Here is a 21,465-nt window from a genome sequence, read left to right on the forward strand (position 1 = left end):
TTTATTAAGTCATTCAAAATTGCCCTCATGCTTAGTATTTATAGTTTTATGCCAAAAAGCAATTAAGATCTGACAGGGACCAAATGTTGGTCTTCAGAGGTTCACAGCCCTCACGGCCATGCGATGTAATCCAGTACTCCAAGGCAGTGGCTCCTAAAGACAATGCTAGTGTTGAGTTACAGAATTCGTTACCTCAGGCGGGCGAGACACAAGCCCTCTGTGTATAAGCTATCAAAGCCCCACTAAATTTACACTGAAATGCCGAACACAGCAACCCAGGCCCCTTTGCTCAACATCTGCTCAACAGTTTGCCTCTCTCCACCAGCCAGCAAAGGGAATGTGATACGGTCTTCTTGCTATAAAGCCTGAGTAGGCTGAGGTAACAACCTGAGCTGGTGCCTTCTACATGGGGTGGCAGTGCTCCCTGATGGGGAGGGCAGACCTAAGGGAAAAAGACAGGCATTGGTTGCCTTCAGGTTTCAGAGATTTTCTCTCCCAGCAGAATAGTATATGAAGCAAGTCATTTTCTTCCCTTCCAAGGAGTGATTTCACTTTTTTCAGACAATAAAATTCATGGAAAGTGAAATGGTTTGATTATCTTTAGCACCAGTAAATTTTATTGTAATCCATGGCCAAGTATATTTATGTCTGGTTCTGATATACAACCTTAGCTTCTATTGTTCAGAGGAAATTTGACTTAAAAGACATTAGTCATCAAGTCTGCCCCGAAGAGCTTAAGCAGTACTTTTCTTACTAGAATGTCCTGCAGAAGAGGCGAGACAGACAGACTGCAGAGGTAATGGAGACTGGCTTCCAAATCTGCCACTCTCCAGAGGCCCATCAGCCCCATCATTAGAGCACAACCCAACTGCAGAATCTTCTTATTTTCAGCAAATTCATTCCATCTCCACCTCTTGGCCCACCCTGCTCTGAGTCGCTCCTCTCTCTACTTGCATTTGTCCCTCTGTGTTGAGAGCTGTTGTGGTTGGTACTGTCTGCCTATATTTCAAGAACAATGAGAACAGCAGTGGATCCAGAGTTTGTAGGGCCTGAATTGGGTGGAGGTGGGGAGGTTCTTTAAAAAAAAAAATACAGAAATATCTTAATTTTGCAACATTTACAAAAACATATAAACATGAAAACACACTGCCAGGGCTTTGAAAGAGACTTGCAGAAGGAAGGGGCCATGAACTTGGATCATTAAAAAGTAATAAGTAATAATAATGCATGCTTATTGAGCAATGTCCAGAAAACCCTCAGATCATCCTGCCTTGCCAGGCTACGACCTTAACTTTTTGCCATGTAACAATCTTCCCTTCACCTGGAGCCAAACACTTTTGAAAGCCTGTCCCTGAAGGACACAAGGTTTGGTCTGTTCCATTCCTGTGAGATAATTTATATCCGTTCCCATAAGGGGAAAGAAGGATGACATGAAACGTCATTGGGTCTTTATAGCTTCCTCAATATCATAAAGGAAAGCTTGCTATGACTTTCTGAGATTTCTCTTGGGAAACAGGAGAAATCTACTTCTCAGTGCCTCAAATAAGAAAGGAAGAATTACAATTCAGTGGCCCCACTGTCCACCATCTCAGACAGAAGAGAGAGATGCAAATCAATAGCACTGACCAGATCATGTCCTTGAGGCTGACCTGGAGTAAATCTGTGCACTTGAGCTACGTCAGTACATAAAACAGACAATGATCCCTGCCACTGTGAAGATTAGATTTCAGCAAAGGGATAAAGGACAATAAACATAATAATAAGCAAATGATAAGAGTGTATTGATAGGTGAAATATTACTGGTCAAAAAGAACAAGTAGAGCAAGGTAAGAAGGATAGATCCCTAGATGGAGGCAAGCAGGCTGCACTGCTGCGTGAGGTGGTCAGACAGCCTCACTGAGAAAGTGACAGTACAGGAAACACTTGGAGCTGGTGAGGAAGTCACCCTTCTAATATGCAAAGTACCTAACACCCAGCAAAGAGCTGCTTAATAAATATTCGTTGCTGTTGTAAAATAAAATAATAATCACAATGATGATAACAATAACAAATACCTTCTTGATCTTGCCCCCAGGTCTGGCAAAGCTAGAGAAGTGAACAATAAAGTTAAAAATTTATTACTTTTCTTTGCATTATTCTCACACTAAATTCTCCTCTAAAGATTGATTTCTAGTTATCAGATATCCTCACAGTGTTGTAATCAACATGATTTTCAGAGAAGCTCTTGTAAAACAAATCATCAATTTGGATTACAAATTTCTGTACTAAGATATCCTGGACTTGATAATCCACTGTCCTTCAATCATAAATCCCTATACCCAAACATATTCTATAAAGTGGAAACTATCCGGAAACCCATCCTGAACCCACACCTCTCTTTCACACCTAAAGAGACACATACCCTGGCAAGGTATATATACAGACCTGTGACTGTGTCCATAAGTCTTGTGACCTATGGATTTATTTCAAGGACTGGGTCTTGGCAAAGTTGTGAAGTTGGAAAAATTTTACTTTCAGATTCACAATCTTGCTATTGCTCACCATACCACCATCCAGGTACCTGGTATCCAGCAAGTGCCTGACAACTCTGCCATCACCCCTAAACACCTCTTTATACAGGTAAAGCTGCTCAGTGATCTGACTTGATGTGATGGTCAGTTTTACAAGTCAACTTGGCTAGGCCACAATGCCCAGATATTTGGTCAAACATATTCTAGATGTTTCTGTGAGAGTGTTCCTGGATGAAAGTTACATATAAGTCAGTGGTCTTTGGCAAAAGTAGATTGCCCTCCATAATGTGGGTTTACCTCACCCAATCAGTTAAAGGCCTGAATTGAACAAACAGCTGAAGTAGTCTGATTTTTATTCTTAATTATTGTCTATGCATATAGTATCCCTATGTACTCATGGAGAAAATGTATGTTCAATCATTAGCTCATTCATTCAGTTGTTCATTCATTCAACAAACATCTTAAATGTACTTAAGAAATTCCTGGTATATCAGAAGAGACAGAACCTATTTAAAGATAATTTTCAAAAAATGATAATATTATGACTGATACAGATATAAAATGAATGTGCATTAAAGATTTTACTTAACTCATTAATCATTGAAGGAACCAGGCAGATGTTAGAACTGGTTAGAGAACCTGGAGAGCAGAAGTATTTGTAGATCAGAAATACTGAAATGGATGTGCAGATGGGGGTAAACACACACACACACACACACACACACACACACACACACACACACACACAAGAAAGAGACAGACTGAGACAGAGAACGAGATTTTAAGGAATCACCTCATATGATTGTGGAGACTTGGTAAGTCCAAAATCTGATGGAAGAGGTGCGAGGCTAAAGTCTCAGGAAGGCATTTTAGTTTGAGTCCAAGGCAGTCAGCTGTGGAACCAGGAAGAGCTGATGTTGCAGAAGAAGTCTGAATGCAGTCTGCTAGAGAATTTTCTCTTGCTTAGGGGAGATCAGCTGTTTGTTCAATTCAGGCCTTTAATTGATTGGGTGAGGTACACCCACATTATGGAAGGCAATCAGACTACTTCAGTTCATGACCTATTGCTGCTACTTAGCAGCTACATCACCTACTGTAATTCTCTATACCTCACTTTTCCCATCTGCAAAATGGAGGCAAAAAAAATGGAAGCAAGGGTTGTCAATAGGATTAAAATAAATAATCCATGAACAAGGCTTAGCACTATGCATGGCAGCTCTGTTAAGTATTCAACAAATTGTACCAATTATCATAATTTTTAAATAGGTTGACCACTTGGACAATTGTGCACAGTCTATCTTTCTTCTAGCAGTCCCCAGAGTGCCCCATACCCAACAGGTGCTTCATAAAGGCTAATGACAGTGGTAGTGACCACAACAGTACCAAAGCCTCCCAGCCTGCCAAGCTTAATAAAGTGTGTTATCCATTCTTCCAGACCACTGCTGGAGATGTTACAGCCTGACCTTCTATTGATCCCAACATCGTCCCAATGGACCTTGTTCCATTGTAATTTATTACAACAGCCAAATTGAATCCACATGACAGTGCTTAGAGCCAATTCTCATTGAGGTTCTCCCCATCCCCTGCCCCTGCCCCCACAGCCCCCAAAGATTTGTGGAGACACTGAATTAGATGATTTACTCAATTCCAGATATTACAGCTATTGAATTCCTTTCTTTAATCTTGCACGTCCACCTAGAAAACGATAAAGATGGCCTGGCATGATTTGTTCTGTACTCTCGTAAATTTATTATTAATGTGGAGTCAGTAACCTTTACTTGCCTGCTCAATTCTTCCCAGCCATGGTCTTTATCTTGAGGAATTCAAGTTGCTTGTTGCTACTGACATCTCCTATATTCCTCAAGCCTTTACTCTCAGAAAGAGGCAAGTCCAGAAAGATAGCTCTCTGGCTACAGGCATTACTGTACATAAATAACAACAGGACTGAGCAGATCCTACATGCAAGTTTGCCAAAAGATGTCTGAGCAAATTAGCGCCTCCCATGCACTGTGAGGCAATTTTAATAGCGAAAATTGACGTTCCTGATTTTTCCTTCAATGCAACAGAGGGATCGTGTCTCAGGCCCTTTCCCTGTCACAGCTCATCACTTTTGTAAGCATTTTGGACATTATTTTCTACCTTCTTCCTCTCTCCCTGGGCTAGACTAATCCACGCTGACACTCCAACTGGGAGACTTATCTAACCAAAATAGTTTGTCAACTACCATAATACTTAGCACAGTCTCTGCTTAATTCCCATATCCTTGATCATAGAGACTCTACAGAAGGAGGGAAGGGACTTTCAGAGATGAATTATTCAAAGAAAAAAGAACATTTAGTTTAAAATTCTAAGTGAAGGTCTGGTGGTATTGATGTGAAAAAAATATATAAACCATACAGAAATGTACAACAAATGCTTGAACTACAAACGGAAATGAAAGACCAAACCAAAGACACAATTACAGTTCTTCAAGAACTGTTTCCTAAGAGTTTAGATTCGAACATGGCAAATAGCATATATTTCCTTGTGACAATTGCCATGTTTACTATGGATTTAAGTCAAAGTTACTGTAAACAGAGCAAATATATACATTACTTTGAACACTGAACTACATTCTATACCTGTGATAGTCAACTGCTATGAAAATTTTTCTAGAGAAAGATTTAAAATAAGACAAAGGAAAATATGCTGATATGCATATAGGGATAAACATGCATTACTGTGACCAACCTAAATTAGTGAATAAATGTTTCATGTTATTTATAGAAAGTTTTTTCATATTATAAACCATAAATATAAATTTTCCTTAAGGTTAAATATTTATTTTATTCATTGCATTATGTAATAAAATGGATAAATATTCTGTATAGATTTAAGAGATTCCATTTTTTTCCATTTTTAAGTTTTTATTTAAATTCCAGTTAACATACAGTGTCATATGAGTTTCAGGTGTACAATATAGTGATTCACCCCTTCCACACATCACCTGGTGCTCTTCACAAGTACACTCCTGAATCCCCAACACCTATGGAAAAGAGATTCTATTTTTAAAAACCTAATTTGACTTTTAAGAAAGAAAAACCCATTTTGTAATTTCTTTTAAAGAAAGATACATAATACAGTACTTACATGTAACTAATTATTTAAAAATAAAGTAGTACTGTGCCTTTACAAATAAAAGATAAACAGGATAAATAAAAAACGATAAAAGGACTCTCTCAAATTCAGGCTTGAGAGCAAACCATACACCTCTGCACATTTCACAATCTGGTATGAACTTTCTGTGGGAATCTGGTGCTCACCAAACTCTTGTGGTTGAAGGAATTGGCCATGAAAGCAACACCCATGACACCTGCTGGCCACTCTCCAAACCAGTGCTTACTATGAATGCTAGGAAATGGAGGTAGATTGACACAAACTCACACCTATTGCAAAATAATAATGATAGAAGGTCCTTTCTTCTCATTCTAAACACAAAAAAGTGCTGGTTTGTTTTCCTTCTAAAACTAATTTAATGTCAGCACCTGGGTGGCTCAGTTGGTTAAGCAACTGCCTTCAGCTCAGGTCATGATCCTGGAGACCTAGGATCGAGTCCCACATCGGGCTCCCTGCTCAGCGGGGAGCCTGCTTCTCCCTCTGACTCTCTCTCATTCTCTCTCTCTCTCAAATAAATAAATTTTTTAAAATTAATTAATTAATTAATTAATTGTCATCCTTTCAACACAACATATCAGACCCCACGCGTGCACGCACACAAACACACACAAACTCCACACCCCTTTCCCGACCTTTCAGGGACTTTTCCTCTAGTCCATCACCAGAATGATTTACCCTTTCTGATTTTCAATGTAACTTTGCTAGTTTAGCATCAGGGCTCTGGATTCCGGCCTTAACTCTGATTGGGGCTTACCTGGGGTAATGCATGTGATTTCTGGCTCTCAGAATCCTCACCTTCTCAGCTAAAGCTAAGTTGGATAGGCTGTCTTTCAAGTGTTCTTAGGTGCTAATGTTCTGCAGTCACAACTCTGGCTTCAAGACAGCCTCCGGGATAAAAAACCTGGGTGGTTATGATACAGAATGTTTCCTAAATAATAGGACTTATCTCTAGAATGAACTACTGATAAAGGCTATAACATGGATGAATTTCAAATACATTATGCTAAGTGGAAGAGGCCAGATGCAAAAGGCTCTGAACTGTTTAAATCCATGTCTATGACATTCTAGAAAGGGCAGAAGTATAGGGATGGGGAACAAATTGGTGGTTGCCAGGGACTGGGGGCTGGAGAGAGGGGTTGACTGCAGAGGAGGCACCACGAGAGAGGTATCTGAGGGGACAGACCTGTCCTTTATCATGATTGTCAAGGTGGTCACACAACTCTACCCCTTTGTCAAAATCCATAGAACCGTACAACACAAAGAGTGAATTTTACTGCAGGTAATTTAAAAATCAATTTAAAATGATCTTTATAAAGTAATTCCACTTTCTTTCCAAGTTCTTTGAAAGAGTTGATGGATCTAGCACTTAAATTCTGATTTTTACATAAAATAATAATTTTGTTGGGTAAAGAGGGCTGGGCACTTTGGTCATTCAACAAACACCCCTTGAACACCTAGTATGGTGAGAAGAATTAAGACTGAAAGTGAGTGTAAGCTTACCCTTATTCTATAGATAGGGAAAATGAAGCAGAGAAAAATGTAAGTAACTAGTCTAAGTTTAAAAAGCCCATAAGCTGAGATTCAAAACCAGGCCTTTCACATTCCATGTTCTTAATAAACTAATCCTACTGATGCATGCATGTATATGTACATGTATTTGTGTATATGTTTATGCATAAACTTTTAAAAACAAAAATATAGTCATACTGTGGTGGTGAGGGTATGAGAAAACAGGCATTCTCTTATCATTTTCTGTACTTATGTATCAGAAGCAGTTTATCTCAATTAACAAAATAATGTGAATATCTTTCTATGTCCTTGAGTATTTTTCTATAATGTAATTTCTATTGTCTAAATTTCCATGTAGGTATATACCATCATTTATTTTGCCACTCCTCTACTTTATAATATTTTCACTGATCAGAAAAAAAAAATTAAAAGAACCAGCTATGAACAAAGCCATGGTTAAACCTATGCCTACCTCCTTAATTTTTCCTTAGGATGAATTCCTAGGTGAAGACTCAGTAAATGGCAGTTTTGGTCAACTGCCCCACATTTGTCTTTCCCCAGCTACCTGACATTTTATACCTGCTTCTATCTCTTTCAAAGAACATTCTCCTGCAACCTCTACTGAAAACTTGGTAACATGGAATGGTAGCAAAGGATCTGTGTCTCTGTTCCCACCTGGCCAACCTTGTCTGTGACTCCAGCTATTCACAAGTTCACAAATATTCATAATTTGGAGAAAGCCTCAGCATATGTATGATACCCTTCATACATTTTTGTAAGTCTGAGTATCGTATGTGACCAAAAGACTGTAACTTCATATTTCAATACTATAGAAAGAAATAGCTCCACCCCAAGTCATATGACTTCTCCAAAGTCATTCAGTACTATTCATTTGAGTACATCTTGTTTGCTTAGCTTTGCCCCATTCAAAATTTACTCACAAAAAAGCTACCAGAATGCAATAGAACTTGGAAAGACCTCACCCTTGGGAGCAAATGATTTACTTCCCATTGTACCAAGAGGAATGTCTGAGGCAAATAGTAAATAAAGCCCTGAAAAGAAGTATACTTTGTCCAACTCCACCAAATATTTGGAATATATTTTTTAAAACTTTCAGTTGCCATGAAGGTTGTTCAATAGTAGAATTGCCTCTAAGCTATAATAACTTATGATCTACACCAGAGCTCATCAAACTATAACCAATGGGCCAAATCTGGCCCACACCCTGTTTTTGTAAATAAAGTTTTATTGGAATACAACCATTCCTATTTGTTTACTTGCTCTGAACTGCACCAGAATTTTGGACATATTTGTTTGTTCTTCTATTACATTCCAATTTTCCAACTAACACTTACTAAGCACCTGGCACATGCCAAGCACTGTGCTTGGCACTAGGAATAAAAAGAGGAATAGGACCCAGTTACTTCCTTTGCTGAGCTCAGGGTTTAATAAGGAAACAGACACAAATACAAAACATCACATTTTAGAAATCTTAATTATGCAATCTGAAATAGTACAATTTGAAAACTAATAAGGGCTCACTCCTATACATTTTGAAACAATGCAAATCCCCCTACAATTATAAAAATTCATCAAAACTCCCATGGTTTCTAAGCTGAGCAGTCAAAGGCATTGGAAACTGCTTTTATTACAGTTACAAGCCATATCACTTTAGTGGGCCAAGACTCCTTGTCAGTATCCTGTGAACTCCACTACTGTTTACTTGCCTCTGGATTTCTGTAAGAGATTTGTTACTACTGAACAGTTATATTAATATGCCCTTGTATTGGTTTTCTCTTGCTGTGTACCGATACAGTGGCTTAAAACAACTTCCACTTATCAGCTCACAGTTCTGTGGGTCAGAAGTCCACAAGTCCAGCACAGTCTGGTTGGGGTCTCTGTTCAGGATATCACGAGGGTGAAATCAGGGTGTCAGTCAGAATGAGTATTTATCTGGAGACTCTACAGAAATATCCACTTCCAAGCTTATTCTTGTTATTGGTAAAATTCAGTCTCTTGTGGTCTCAGGATTGAGGTCCTTGCTTCCTTGCTGGATGTCAGCAGGAACCACTCTCAGCGCAACGGCTGCCCAAATTCCTTGCCACGTGGCCCTCTCCATCTTCAAGCCAAAGAACTTCTTACACAGTGAATCCCCCTCATATTTTGAATCTCTGACTTCTCTATCCCTGATCTTAGGACCCAGATTTAAAAGGTACATGTCCTTAGGTCATGACATCATCTAATCACGGATGTTTGAATCCACCACATTCACAGTTCTGGGCATTATTCAGGAAATGCACACCAGAGAGGTAGGAAATCTTGGGGGCCATCTTAGAATTCTACCTACCATAACACTTTTGGTAGAATTGTAAATTACTTTTGTAAACTATAATTATATTATCCAAGAGCTGATTACACGTTGGTGTTATTGCTGGTTCTCAAAAATCAGCAATTTGGTTTTTTTTAAGATTTTATTTATTTATTTGAGAGAGAGAATGAGAAAGAGAGAACATGAGAGGGGGAGGGTCAGAGGGAGAAGCAGATTCCCCGCCAAGTAGGGAGCCCGATGTGGGACTCGATCCCGGGACTCCAGGATCATGACCTGAGCCGAAGGCAGTCGCCAACTGAGCCACCCAGGCGCCCAAAAATCAGCAATCTAAAAAGGAGATCAGTGTGATAAAATATTATGGTGAAGGCCCCAAACTGCCATACACTGTGCCATTAATTTAGAATTCAGTTTCTGTGAAAACAGTCTTTTTAAAACAGTTATATCTTTCAGTTTGCAAAAGGTACAGTATAATTAGGTAAGGATAAAGCAAAAAAAAAAAAAATGGCAAGGAGACTGCAATATCAGAACAGTATTAAGGTGCCCCTTACTACAATGACTGTGGCATTATATGCCCCGAGAACATATCATCCCTAATTTGCATTTATTCTTATGGGAAACTTAGACATATATTATGAAAGTTGTGAATTAGGAGCTTCTCTCTACAATACAACTTGATAAATGCTAATACAGATATGTGCAAACTCTTCACAGCAAAGCAGAATCCACTGCCAAACACAGGATAAGTAAAAAAAGACAGACAGAAAATTTTCCTTCCCACATAAATAAGGTTGATTTAAATCAAATGGCCTGGGGAGTATGTGGGAAGAAAAACGAATCATCTCCAGACTGAAGTATGTGAGGGCTCAACTACCTCTAATCCCATATCACAAAACAACAACAGCTGGTAGCTGAGATTGACAGATGTGTCAAGATGCCTGTGCCCATTAGGGGGGCAGCCACTGTCAGGGCACTCTAAGCATTTTTATTTTAAATCTTCAAGGGATTTTGCAGGTAATTATAAACAAACCTTTAAAAAATCCATCATGTTGAAATTGAGTATAGAAAATAAGATCTTAACCCAGAAGAAAATATTTATTTAAAAGAGAATTTGCCTCCCCTGGCTCAGGATCAGCTCTCTCATTGAATAAGAATCAGTTCTCAGCATGATCTGGCCCTGAACTGCATTTTGAAATAACACAGATAATCTGCTCCTGCCACTTGCAAATCACAAGGGACTGGAAGAGAATATTTATAATATGGAAGTCAAAATATGAGAAGTCAAAAGACTCTCAAACCTTAATTATAAAATATATTTTATTGCTAGAAGACATAAAGGATAGAAAAACTTCTAACTGTGAAATTTTTTCCCCAAATGGGGCAGGGGAGTGTGGTCCATCTATATTAAATTACTTTTACTTCTAATTCCACCAAATGCACTGTGCTGTCACTTCCAGTCAAGTCTTTGCAAATGCTATTCTCACTGCTTTGACTGGACAACACCTCCTAATCCCTCAGCTCTTGATTTAGTCATCAACTTTTCCAGGAGTGCACCGGGCCATCTCTACTCCCAGGAGGTGAGGAACCCCTCCTATGTGCACCATGTACCTGGCTGGCATTGCACACAGCACACATTGGACTGTAATTGAATCTTTAGTGTTTATTTTTCCTGAGTGTAAGCTCCTAGAAGGAAGAAATTATATTTTCTTCAGTAGCCTATGTAGCCCCCAGTGCCTACAGAGCATCCCGATCATTACAGATGCTGAATATGTTCTGTTGGATGACTAGATGCTACAAAGGAAGGGAAGGCAAGCTGGCCAGAATAAGGCAATGGTGCCCAAGTCTCAGGTGTCACAAGGGAATGAAGAGAAGAAGGGAAAGTGTCATCAGAGCCCAGGCCCTGTCAATAATTAGCTCTGTGACCCCTAAACAAGTCACTGTATCTCCCAGGACTTCTGAGTCCTGAATGGAAAAATGAAAAGACCAGACCAGAAGGGCCCATCAAGTCTCTCCCAGGTTTTCTGCTCTCTCACATCTTTCTGTCTTCAGGATTGTCCATGCTTCATCAGCATCCCTACTTTTACATGTCTTTTAAAGTCCAATAATATTCGGTTGTGTTCAATAGAGCCAGGGGGTAGGGGCGTCTGGGTGGCCCAGTCAGGTAGGCATCTGACACTTGATTTTGGCTCAGATTATGATCTCAGGGTCCTGGGATCAACCTCATGGCAGGCTCCATGGGATTCTCTCTCCCCTCTCCTTCTGCCCTCCCCCACCCCCACTCATGCTCTCTATCTCTCCTAAAATAGATAGATGGATGGATGGATAGATAGATAGATAGAAAGAACAAGCCAGGGGGTAGAAAGATGCAGCTAATTGAGGAGAGTGACTGTAGTTGCTGAACGAATGCATGAATGAATTAGCAGGCTGCCTTAAATCTCTTTACTTGGTCATCAGAAGGTAAACTTTCTGGTTCTTTTGATAACAAAATATCATTTCATTAACGGCATCTCTAAGAGAAGGGCAACTTCAAATCCCTTAGCAATCCACATGAAAAAGGAGGCTGGTGAATTTACTGCTTCATAAAGAAGCATAGGTTTACCGAAGAGGCCAGCCACATCTCTACTCAAGAGATGCAAAGTGACCTTCAAAATATCACTTCATTGGAACAAAATGAACTTCTTGCCAATAGGATCAATTGGTTAAAACCACCAAGCTGGTTTTGGCCTAGGTCATTGCTAACATTGGGCAAATAATTCCAGCCAAGAAAAGGAGGCACACATGCTTTGTGATTACTGGTCCTGTGAAATTTAATTAGTACTAGAAACTTTGGTATCAGCTTCAAGCCATTATAAAGATAACAATACATTAAATGATGCCAGAACAAAGATGTTCTGCTTAGACCCAACAACATGCAAACACCAATAACCATACAAACACAGAATACGTGTAGAGACTTTGTTATATAATGTAGTAAGTTAGGATTTTCTTATATTTATTTTCTAGACTGAAGAAGGCACTGTTCAAAAAAAAAATTGGCAAATCACAAACACTAATCTAGACAGTACATTTTAGCTGCAAATATTTAAGCAACATATTAAAGTTACATTCGGTCACAATAAATATTTTCACATCTCAAATGACTAGATAAAATATATAAAAAATATATTAAATGTGAATACAGAAATCAGATTTTTAGCCCCAAAGGTGACTAAAATCAAGCACATTTTTTCAAAAAAAATTAGCCTTTTTTTAATTTAATTTTATTATGTTATGTTAGTCACCATATAGTACATCATTAGTTTTGATGTAGTGTTCCATGATTCATTGTTTTCATTTAACACCCAGTGCTCCATGCAATACGTGCCCTCCTTAATACCCATCACTAGGCTAACCCATCCCCCCACTACCCTCCCCTCTAAAACCCTCAGTTTGTTTCTCAGAGTCCATAGTCTCTCATGGTTCGTCTCTCCCTCCGATTTCCCCCCCTTCATTTTTCCCTTCCTTCTCCTAATGTCCTCGATGGTATTCCTTATGTTCCACAAATAAGTGAAACCATATGATAATTGACTTTCTCTGCTTGACTTATCTCACTTAGCATAATCTCCTCCAGTCCCAGTCATGTTGATGTAAAAGTTGGGTATTCATCCTTTCTGATGGCTGAGTAATATTCCATTGTATATATGGACCACATCTTCTTTATCCATTCATCTGTTGAAGGGCATCTCAGCTCTTTCCACAGTTTGGCTATTTCCACAGTGGACATTGCTGCTATCAACATTGGGGTGCATATAGCCCTTCTTTTCACTACATCTGTGTCTTTGGGGTAAATACCCAGGAGTGCAATTGCTGGGTCATAGGGTAGCTCTATTTTTAATTTTTTGAGGAACCTCCACACTGTTTTCCAAAGTGGCTGTACCAATTTGCATTCCCACCAACAGTGTAAGAGAATTCCCCATTCTCCACCTCTCCAACATTTGTTGTTTCTTGCCTTTTCAATTTTTGCCATTCTAACTGGTGTAAGGTGGTATCTCAATGTGGTTTTGATTTGAATTTCCCTGATGGCTAATGATGATGAACATTTTTTCATGTGTCTGTTAGCCATTTGTATGTCTTCTTTTGAGAAGTGTCTGTTCATGTCTTCTGCCCATTTTTTGACTTGATGATTTGTTTTTTGGGTGTTGAGTGTGAGAAGTTCTTTATAGATCTTGGAAATCAGCCCTTTGTCTGTAGTGTCATCTGCAAATATCTTCTCGCATTCTGTGGGTTGCCTTTTGTTTTGCTGTTTCCTTTGCTGTGTAAAAGGTTTTTATCTTGACGAAGTCCCAAAAGTCCATTTTTGCTTTTGTTTCACTTGCCTTTGGAGATGTATCTTGAAAGAAGTTGCTGTGGTGGATGTCGAAGAGGTTACTGCCTGTGTTCTCCTCTAGGATTTTGACGGATTCCTGTCTCACATTGAGGTCTTTCATCCATTTTGAGTTTATCTATGTGTATGGTGTCAGCAAATGGTCGAGTTTCATTCTTCTCTATATAGCTGTCTGATTTTCCCAGCACCATTTATTGAAGAGACTGCCTTTTTTCCATTGCATATTTTTTCCTGCTTTGTCGAAAATTATTTGACCATAGAGTTGAGGGTCCATAGCTGGGCTCTCTATCCTGTTCCATTGGTCTATATGTCTGTTTTTGTGCCAGTACCACGCTGTCTTGGTGATCACTGCTTTGTAATATAGCTTGAAATCGGGCAACATGATGCCCCCAGCTTTGTAAAAAAAAAAAAAATAGCCTTAAAGGTCACCTTTCCAAATGACTAGAACACTGGCATTTAGCCAAAGAAATTTAAACTGGGTGATACCTGCTGGGTGACCCAACACCGCTCTGTTCAAATAAGATGTTTTATTTCTATTATATATTCCCTATACCACAGCTGACCAGCACCTCTTTCTAAATTAGTTGATATGATCAGTGTGATAAAAACAGTTTTAATAATCCTAATAATTTTAATAGTTCAAGAATGCTATATATACATCAAAAATATAAAAATAGTAATAGTTCAAATATCATACATACTCATGCACACACACAAGATATTTACTTCTGTAAACTTCTGATAATGATGCCAAAGACAAAGTGTAACTAAAAATGTTAATCATAGTAGTTGAGATAATATTCAAGAGATATTGGAGAGAAAAAATGTCTTTTATACAAAGTAAAAATCATTTTAAGGAATACTATCTCAAGAGAGAGCCAAGATAAGTTGGAGATAAGTCCACACATGGGAAGAAACAGACTCCTGCTGAGTCCTTTTTGGACTGGAAAATTATTTGCTTTGGAGGGCAGGAGATGTCTCTTGTGCATTGCAGGATGTTTAGCAGCACCCCTGGAGTCTACCCACCAGATGCTTGTAGCAATCTCCCCTGCTGTGACAACCGAACTATCCCCAGACATTGCCAAATGTTCCTGGGGGTGGGATGGTTGTAAAGTGTCTCCCAGCTGAGAACCCTGCCTTAGATCCACAACAACCCTAGTTGCAGCTCCAACCCTTGGATGCCAGCCCAGTTCCTGGCTTGAGATGCAGAGTGAGCCCACCTACACCAAGGTCAGATGGTAGGTAAGCAGCTTACTGCAAGGTGGAGCAGCCTCCCAGACTACTTTCTCTTGGGACTAGGTGAGGAGTCTCCCAAATCATGAATTCATCTGCGACTCATCCAGGAAAGCTGCTTAGAAGCCTCTAATCACCTTTTGAGGTCTTGTTCCTTTAAGCCAACTACCAAAACAAAGTGAAACTACTATGATAGCAAAAATGGTGCGATCCTTTGAAAACAAAGCAGCAAAAAAATCCAATGACTTAAAATGGTACATAAAGAACCTCATGGGGGAAAAATAAACAGAAACTGAAGGTCATCACAATCTTTTTTCTAAATATAGCTTAACATATATATTAATATATATTTTTCAAATTCCTGAACTGATGTTGTATTTTATTTATTTAATTGGTTTCCTATTTTTCACCACACTATTTAGTAACTTCATCTCTGTTGGTTTGGTATTAAATATAGGCATCCTTGTATGTTAACCTCAGGTAAATTGCTCAAATTGTAGTTTAGCTAATCTCTAAAAGTTAATGATCCCACTTGCCTCATGAGTAGGGCAGAATCATAAAACAGAAAAACAGCAGAGTAGTGTGGTGGTTAAGAAGAGCTCCATCACTTCCCTGCCATGCGACTTTGGGCAAGTTATTCTTTAAACCAGCCTCTCGTTTTAAAAATAGGGAGTATGATAGTACCTAGGGGCCATGAGGTTTGTTATAAGGACTCATAACCTAAGGGTGCAAAAACTCTTTGCACAGTGTCTCATGTATAGTAAGGGCTCAATCAGCAGCAGATAATCCTTTTGTTATAAAAAATTAACATTTGCATGGTCATAATTAAAAATGATCATGAATAGGGCGCCTGGGTGGCTCAGATGGTTAAGCGTCTGCCTTCGGCTCAGGTCATGATCCCAGAGTCCTGGGATCGAGTCCCGCATCGGGCTCCCTGCTCCTTGGGAGCCTGCTTCTCCCTCTGCCTCTCTCTCACTCTCTCTCTCTGTGTCTCTCATGAATAAATAAATAAAATCTTTAAAAAAAAATGATCATGAATAATCAATACTTTCATTTTATCACTCTCACCATGCCTCTAACAATCCAGTAAGTTAGAAGCGAGAACTGGAGAAAGAAGCAGTATTCACTGCAAAACAAGACAGTATTCTTCATAAATGCCACATTTTCTTTTTACTAAAAAGGAAAAGAAAGCAAGAGTAGCTAAGTTCCCTTACTCAAACCTTCACGCCTTGTTTGTCTTGTCAGGGTAATGGAACTAAGGTTTGAGATGTGGATAGAACAACAGTCATTTCCCCATCTTGTCTCATTATGCATGGGATTGTTCCATCTTGCAGCTTACATAGAACATACTGTCCTGGGAACAATGAGTGAGTCTGACATTTCACTGGGGCAAAAGATTCGTATCACAGCTAACAATATTTGTGGGCCAGGAGTGGATCACAAAGTGATTTCTCTTCCCAAGTCCTCATTCATTCAGAATTTGCTGATATAATTTATTCACCCAATGTTCATTGATTGAGGACCATCACCTGCCAAGAATTCTGCAAGGAGCTGGAGGTATCTTGAATACTACGGTTGGGGCACTCACAGAGATTAGCCGTGGGAGGGAAGCCAACATTCACTAAAGGGATGCAGAATTTCAAACTGAGCCAAGAAACAGTTCTTTAAAAGTGTAAAACCTCTCCCAGCCTGCAATGTCAGCAAAGACTTCCCTGAGTAAGTGACATAAGAACCGAGTGGAAATCTCTTGGAACGACATTTCCCAGATTCCTTTTAGGGCAGGTCTGGTTAGATCCTGCCAATGAGAGGCACCTGTGTGAAATCTGGAGCTCTCTCCAAAGACTTTAAATCTTAACCAACAGCGTGATGTAAGAGCAGTGGGAGGAGGGTGAAGGGGAGCCATCAGCAGAGAAGATGCCTGAACAGACATTCTTGGTTATAAGATCATGGCACTCTCTCCTTTCTCTTGGTCTCCTACAGCTGTCCTGGTTCTTGATCAATCTTAATCTGGTTCTACCAGTCAGATACTGGGGCTCTGGGTGTCTGCCATAAACTCCCTTTTGCTCAAGGTAGTCAGAATTAGCTTCTGCTGTTTGCATCCATCAAGCAGTTTGCGTCTGGTAATACATCATGTTGCTCTCCATTATGCATGTCTATCTCCCCAACCAGACTGTCAGCTTCCGGAAGACTGGAGAATGTCTTATTTCTCTTTGAGCCTCTAGGACCTAGAGTGGTGACTGACTGACACATAGGAAACATTCAGTAAATGCAAAAAGAATACAATTTTCCATATGTTCAAAATATAGGTGGTTTGCCAATAATAAGTATAAAAGTGCAACTGGATGTTTAAACACCAAGAAAGAGCTCAGTTCAGTCAAAGTCCTCTGTAACTTACAATAACTTTACACTAACATGGAAATCTCTATGTTCTATAATCATCTCCTCAGATACTGTTTTTTGATAAACTTCATGAAGAAACCCAGTATGCTAGTAACCATACTCCCATAGCATCCTTACCTCTGAGATTATCGTCATTTAGGATTTTCACCACCACACTTCCAAATGGGTAGAATAAAGCTGCTGAAGTGGGCAGGTCCATAGATGCCACCCCCAGAAGCCAATTCCACTCACCTCTCCCTGCCCTTTCAAACCCACAGGGCAATCTATGAAGCCCAGTATGCAGATAGTGAACTTGGCTTCCAGAGAAATCACCATCTGTTTTTCTACCCCTAATAAATAAAGTACCTCTGCTCTATAAAGTGGGACTGAGACCTAGAATGAAAATGGAGATAGAATTTTTGTCCAATTTAATGGCTTTTTAAAAATTTCTTGGGTAGTAAGTTTATGTTGCATGAGCTACATAACAGTCTGAATTTGATCTGGTTCAAATAATGCTACCATGTCCTATAACCCTGGGCATTATATACTTTCCAAATGTACAATGTCATCAAGGTTTTATGACATTTCCTACAAAAACTCAATAGTCAGATAGCACTTCATCAACTGAAGTCTGAATTCAGGTATGAGAACAGAATGCAAAGGCTGCAGCTTGAAAACTGTAGTGTTCCTCTGACTTCAGCATCACAGCCGTAAGAGGATAATCCACTGAACAATTTTCATACATGCACATTTTTGTCCCCTACTAAAAGAACTCCATATCTGGGAATTACAGAGTAGAGCCAAAAATCCATGCTCGATGACTGCTGTTTTCCTACAAAAGCTTGCTCAGAGATATTCTGTCACCTGGGGTTCTCTGTTTATTCAACTTCACTTCCTCCTCAAGTAACAACATGCTTAGAGCATTGTGTCCATGCCTGCTGCCTAGACATGTGACCTATTCATGTGGCTTATGGAGGATACAGAATTCTGAGACCCAGGGCTCTGAAGGCAAGACTGACAGATACGAGGTGCAAGCCTAGCTTTGCCAGGTTAAACATGGCTATGAAAGGAGCATACCCATTTCTATTGGCATCAAAACGCAGTGCTGGTTGCCAAAGAGTCTATAAGAAAGAAATATTAAGTAATACTACATGTCTGACACTGACATAAGTTTATTATTTCTTCCATGCCAACACACTCTAATCTAAAACTTATGCTGTTCCAATCCAGGCCTGCCCTAAAACAGCCAATTATGCTGAATGTGGTCAAAACTCAAAGGAGTCTCCAGTCCCAAAGACAATGTTTCATCGGCCCATTAGCTTCTGTATTAGTTCCACATTTTGAGTAGGTTTCTGAATTGTGTGCAATACTTCTTTGGGGATTATCTCTCCTTTACATTGCAGGTATAATAGAACTCCTGCCCCTTCACTATGTTGCCAGTGGTATTATTTCCTCCTCAAATGGATTGGTTAATACTCAGTGAAAAAAAACCTTGAAGAGCCTCTCTGAATACACATGAAATATTTCCTAATCCATTATCTAGGTGGTTTAAATAAGTGGTGTTATAATCATGTTGCCCAAAGGAGCCATAACATACAACAGGCTTTGTTCTAGAACTTCCAAACTAGTTCTCAAAACTTTGAGCCTTGCTATTGAGGCAAAGTATAAAATTTTGCAAAATGCACACATCAGCAAATGTCTTTTGTCACTTATGAAGTGAAAGTACCTTCCCAAATTCTTTACCGAGAACATCAATGCCATTTATTCCTCAAGAATAAGAACACGTAGTCTCAACTCTTTATAAAACAAGCAATTGTGATGTTCTTCATTGATTGATACCTGGTGTCATTATCATAAAACTTGAGGTCCAAAGGAAAATGAGGCTTATTCTCTTAAATTGCAATGACCATTTTATTCTATTCTCTCAAAGACAAAAAACCAAAAAACATGCATCTAGGTTGCTTGACCTTGGGCAAGCCTACCATAGGCTTCAGTGTCCTTGTTTCCTGGAGTTAAGAACTATACCTGCTTCACAGGATTATGGTCAAAAATAAGTAAACAGTGCATGTAACAAGCATAGCAAAATATCCAGCATACAGTGCTCAACATAAATTAAAAAAATGTCAGCTTTCATCATTATTCACTGCCGGGGATTTTAAGTGAAAATTTTTCTTTAGAATCCTTAGTACCTGCCCCAAGAACTGCCACTCTGTCTCTCTGTTAGTCCCATCTGCCCTTAACAGCCCCATTGATTCAAGGGTCCTCGGTCATGTCTTCTGAGCTCTCTTCTAAACATCTCTATCAATTAGCTAGAGCTGCAAAGGGGAGATCAAATTACCAGGGTATTGTCTGTGAAGATCTCGACAGAAATGAATTAATAATGTGATCCATCAGATCACCAATACACTGAGAGTAAGGATGGAAGCCATGAGGGTTATGGGTGGCTTCATGGGCATATGACTTGTGTAGCTGCAGCAGGCCCCATGCTCATCCTGAAATTCTCAATAAAGTTTGAATGATTTTCGTTTTGCAAAATTATGTAGGTGGTTATTATGAGCAGAGAGTTTTGATCAGAGTGATATAAACTGTTTTGTTTTAAAAGGCCTACTCCAGGTTTTATGTTCAAAAGAGCCTATAGGAAAGGTAAGGGTGGAAATGAAAAACAGCTAGGATGCTGTTGATATAAACAAGGTGAGAGAGGATAGTGGCAAATGACACCAGAAGGAGGGACCAGTTAGAGTTCATTTGTCTGCAACTGCAACATGGGTGCCCAGCAACATGCCTGTCTGAGGCAGCATCCCAGACAGCTGGCTCCTCCTGCCTACCACTGGTTCCTGCCCAATTTCCATGCTGGTACCAAATGGGAATTTAAAAAAAAGAAATTAGGGGGCATTCCCCAAATCTGGATCCCCTACAATGAAGAAAATGAGCTGCTGAAGGAAAAAAATGAAAGAAGGGACCTAGCTAGATCAAGCATCTTCTGTGTTAGGTGACTGAAGTCGGAACTTATTATATATTCTCTCACTGATTCCAATTAAAAGATAGGTGTAAATGTTAGTCCTCCCCGACCAAAACAAAAAATCAGTATGGGTTTAGCAAGGTAAGATGTACTAAAATTTACATAAATTAAAAATACATCTAAAATACCTTTAAGACCCGCAGAATACATTCCTCAACTCTCCGTAAGGAAAAAAAATTAATTTTTCAGACTTGTTATTATTTTAGATGCATATCTAAATTTGTATAATTATCTCTATATTTAAGCTGCAAAATATAAAAAAAGTCATCACTATTTAGTTTTCAAGTAATCAAATAGAAAATTCATCAGGCTATGCTAAAAATGGCATTATACAAGCAACAGTAAGTTAAATACCACTAAGTTTAAAGTTTATACTTCCTAATCTAAAATCTTAAGAAATAGTTTCTTCAATGCGCTCAGAAATTTCTCTAAAATGACAAACATGGATGATACCAATTCCCAACCTAAAGGGCTTATGTCAGCTACTCACCTTCTTCTGAAGAACATTGATTTTTCTTTCCTTCACTTCTAACATGTCCTTCATGTCTCGAATCTCTCCGGCCAGTGTCCCCTTCTCTTCTGTTAGGTCCTGCAGCTGTTTTGTTTTTTTATTGAGAAAAGATTCTTTCTCCTCTAATCGTAACCTCAGCGCATCCACCTGAAGTCAGGAAAAAGAAAGAAGGGGGCAGTTTTACAAAGCGGTCATCAGTAACCATCAGTCATGCCCTGGGAGGAAGTGGGGCAGCAGTGTGCCTTTTCAGCACAGCATGGTCAAACCATTGCTCATGGTCATCTCAATGCCATGTGTTTTAACAGTCTGTGTCTACTGGGGGAGGAGCAAGATGACAGAGGAGTAGAGAACTAAATTTCGTCTGGTCCCAGGAATTCAGCTAGATAGGATCAAACCATTCTGCACACCTACGAACTCAAAAGGAGGTCGAAGAAAAGAATAGTAGCAACTTTCTGAAAA

General features: G+C 39.3%; 1 protein-coding gene across 9 annotated transcripts in view; it reads right to left on the bottom strand.

Moving 5' to 3' along the window:
• Positions 1 to 21,465, bottom strand: part of ERC2 (ELKS/RAB6-interacting/CAST family member 2) — a 977,487-nt gene that overhangs the window by 552,269 nt on the left and 403,753 nt on the right. For all 9 annotated transcript variants that reach the window (XR_003518693.1, XR_003518694.1, XM_027587658.1 and 6 more), the window contains one exon: positions 20,986 to 21,153. Coding sequence is in view for 7 of the 9 variants with exons in the window: in XM_027587658.1 (XP_027443459.1) it covers positions 20,986 to 21,153 (168 nt within the window). In the remaining 2 variants the exon portion in view is untranslated. The remainder of the gene's footprint in view (positions 1 to 20,985; positions 21,154 to 21,465) is intronic.

This window comes from Zalophus californianus, chromosome 1 (genome assembly GCF_009762305.2).
Source record: "Zalophus californianus isolate mZalCal1 chromosome 1, mZalCal1.pri.v2, whole genome shotgun sequence".
Taxonomy (NCBI): domain Eukaryota; kingdom Metazoa; phylum Chordata; class Mammalia; order Carnivora; family Otariidae; genus Zalophus; species Zalophus californianus.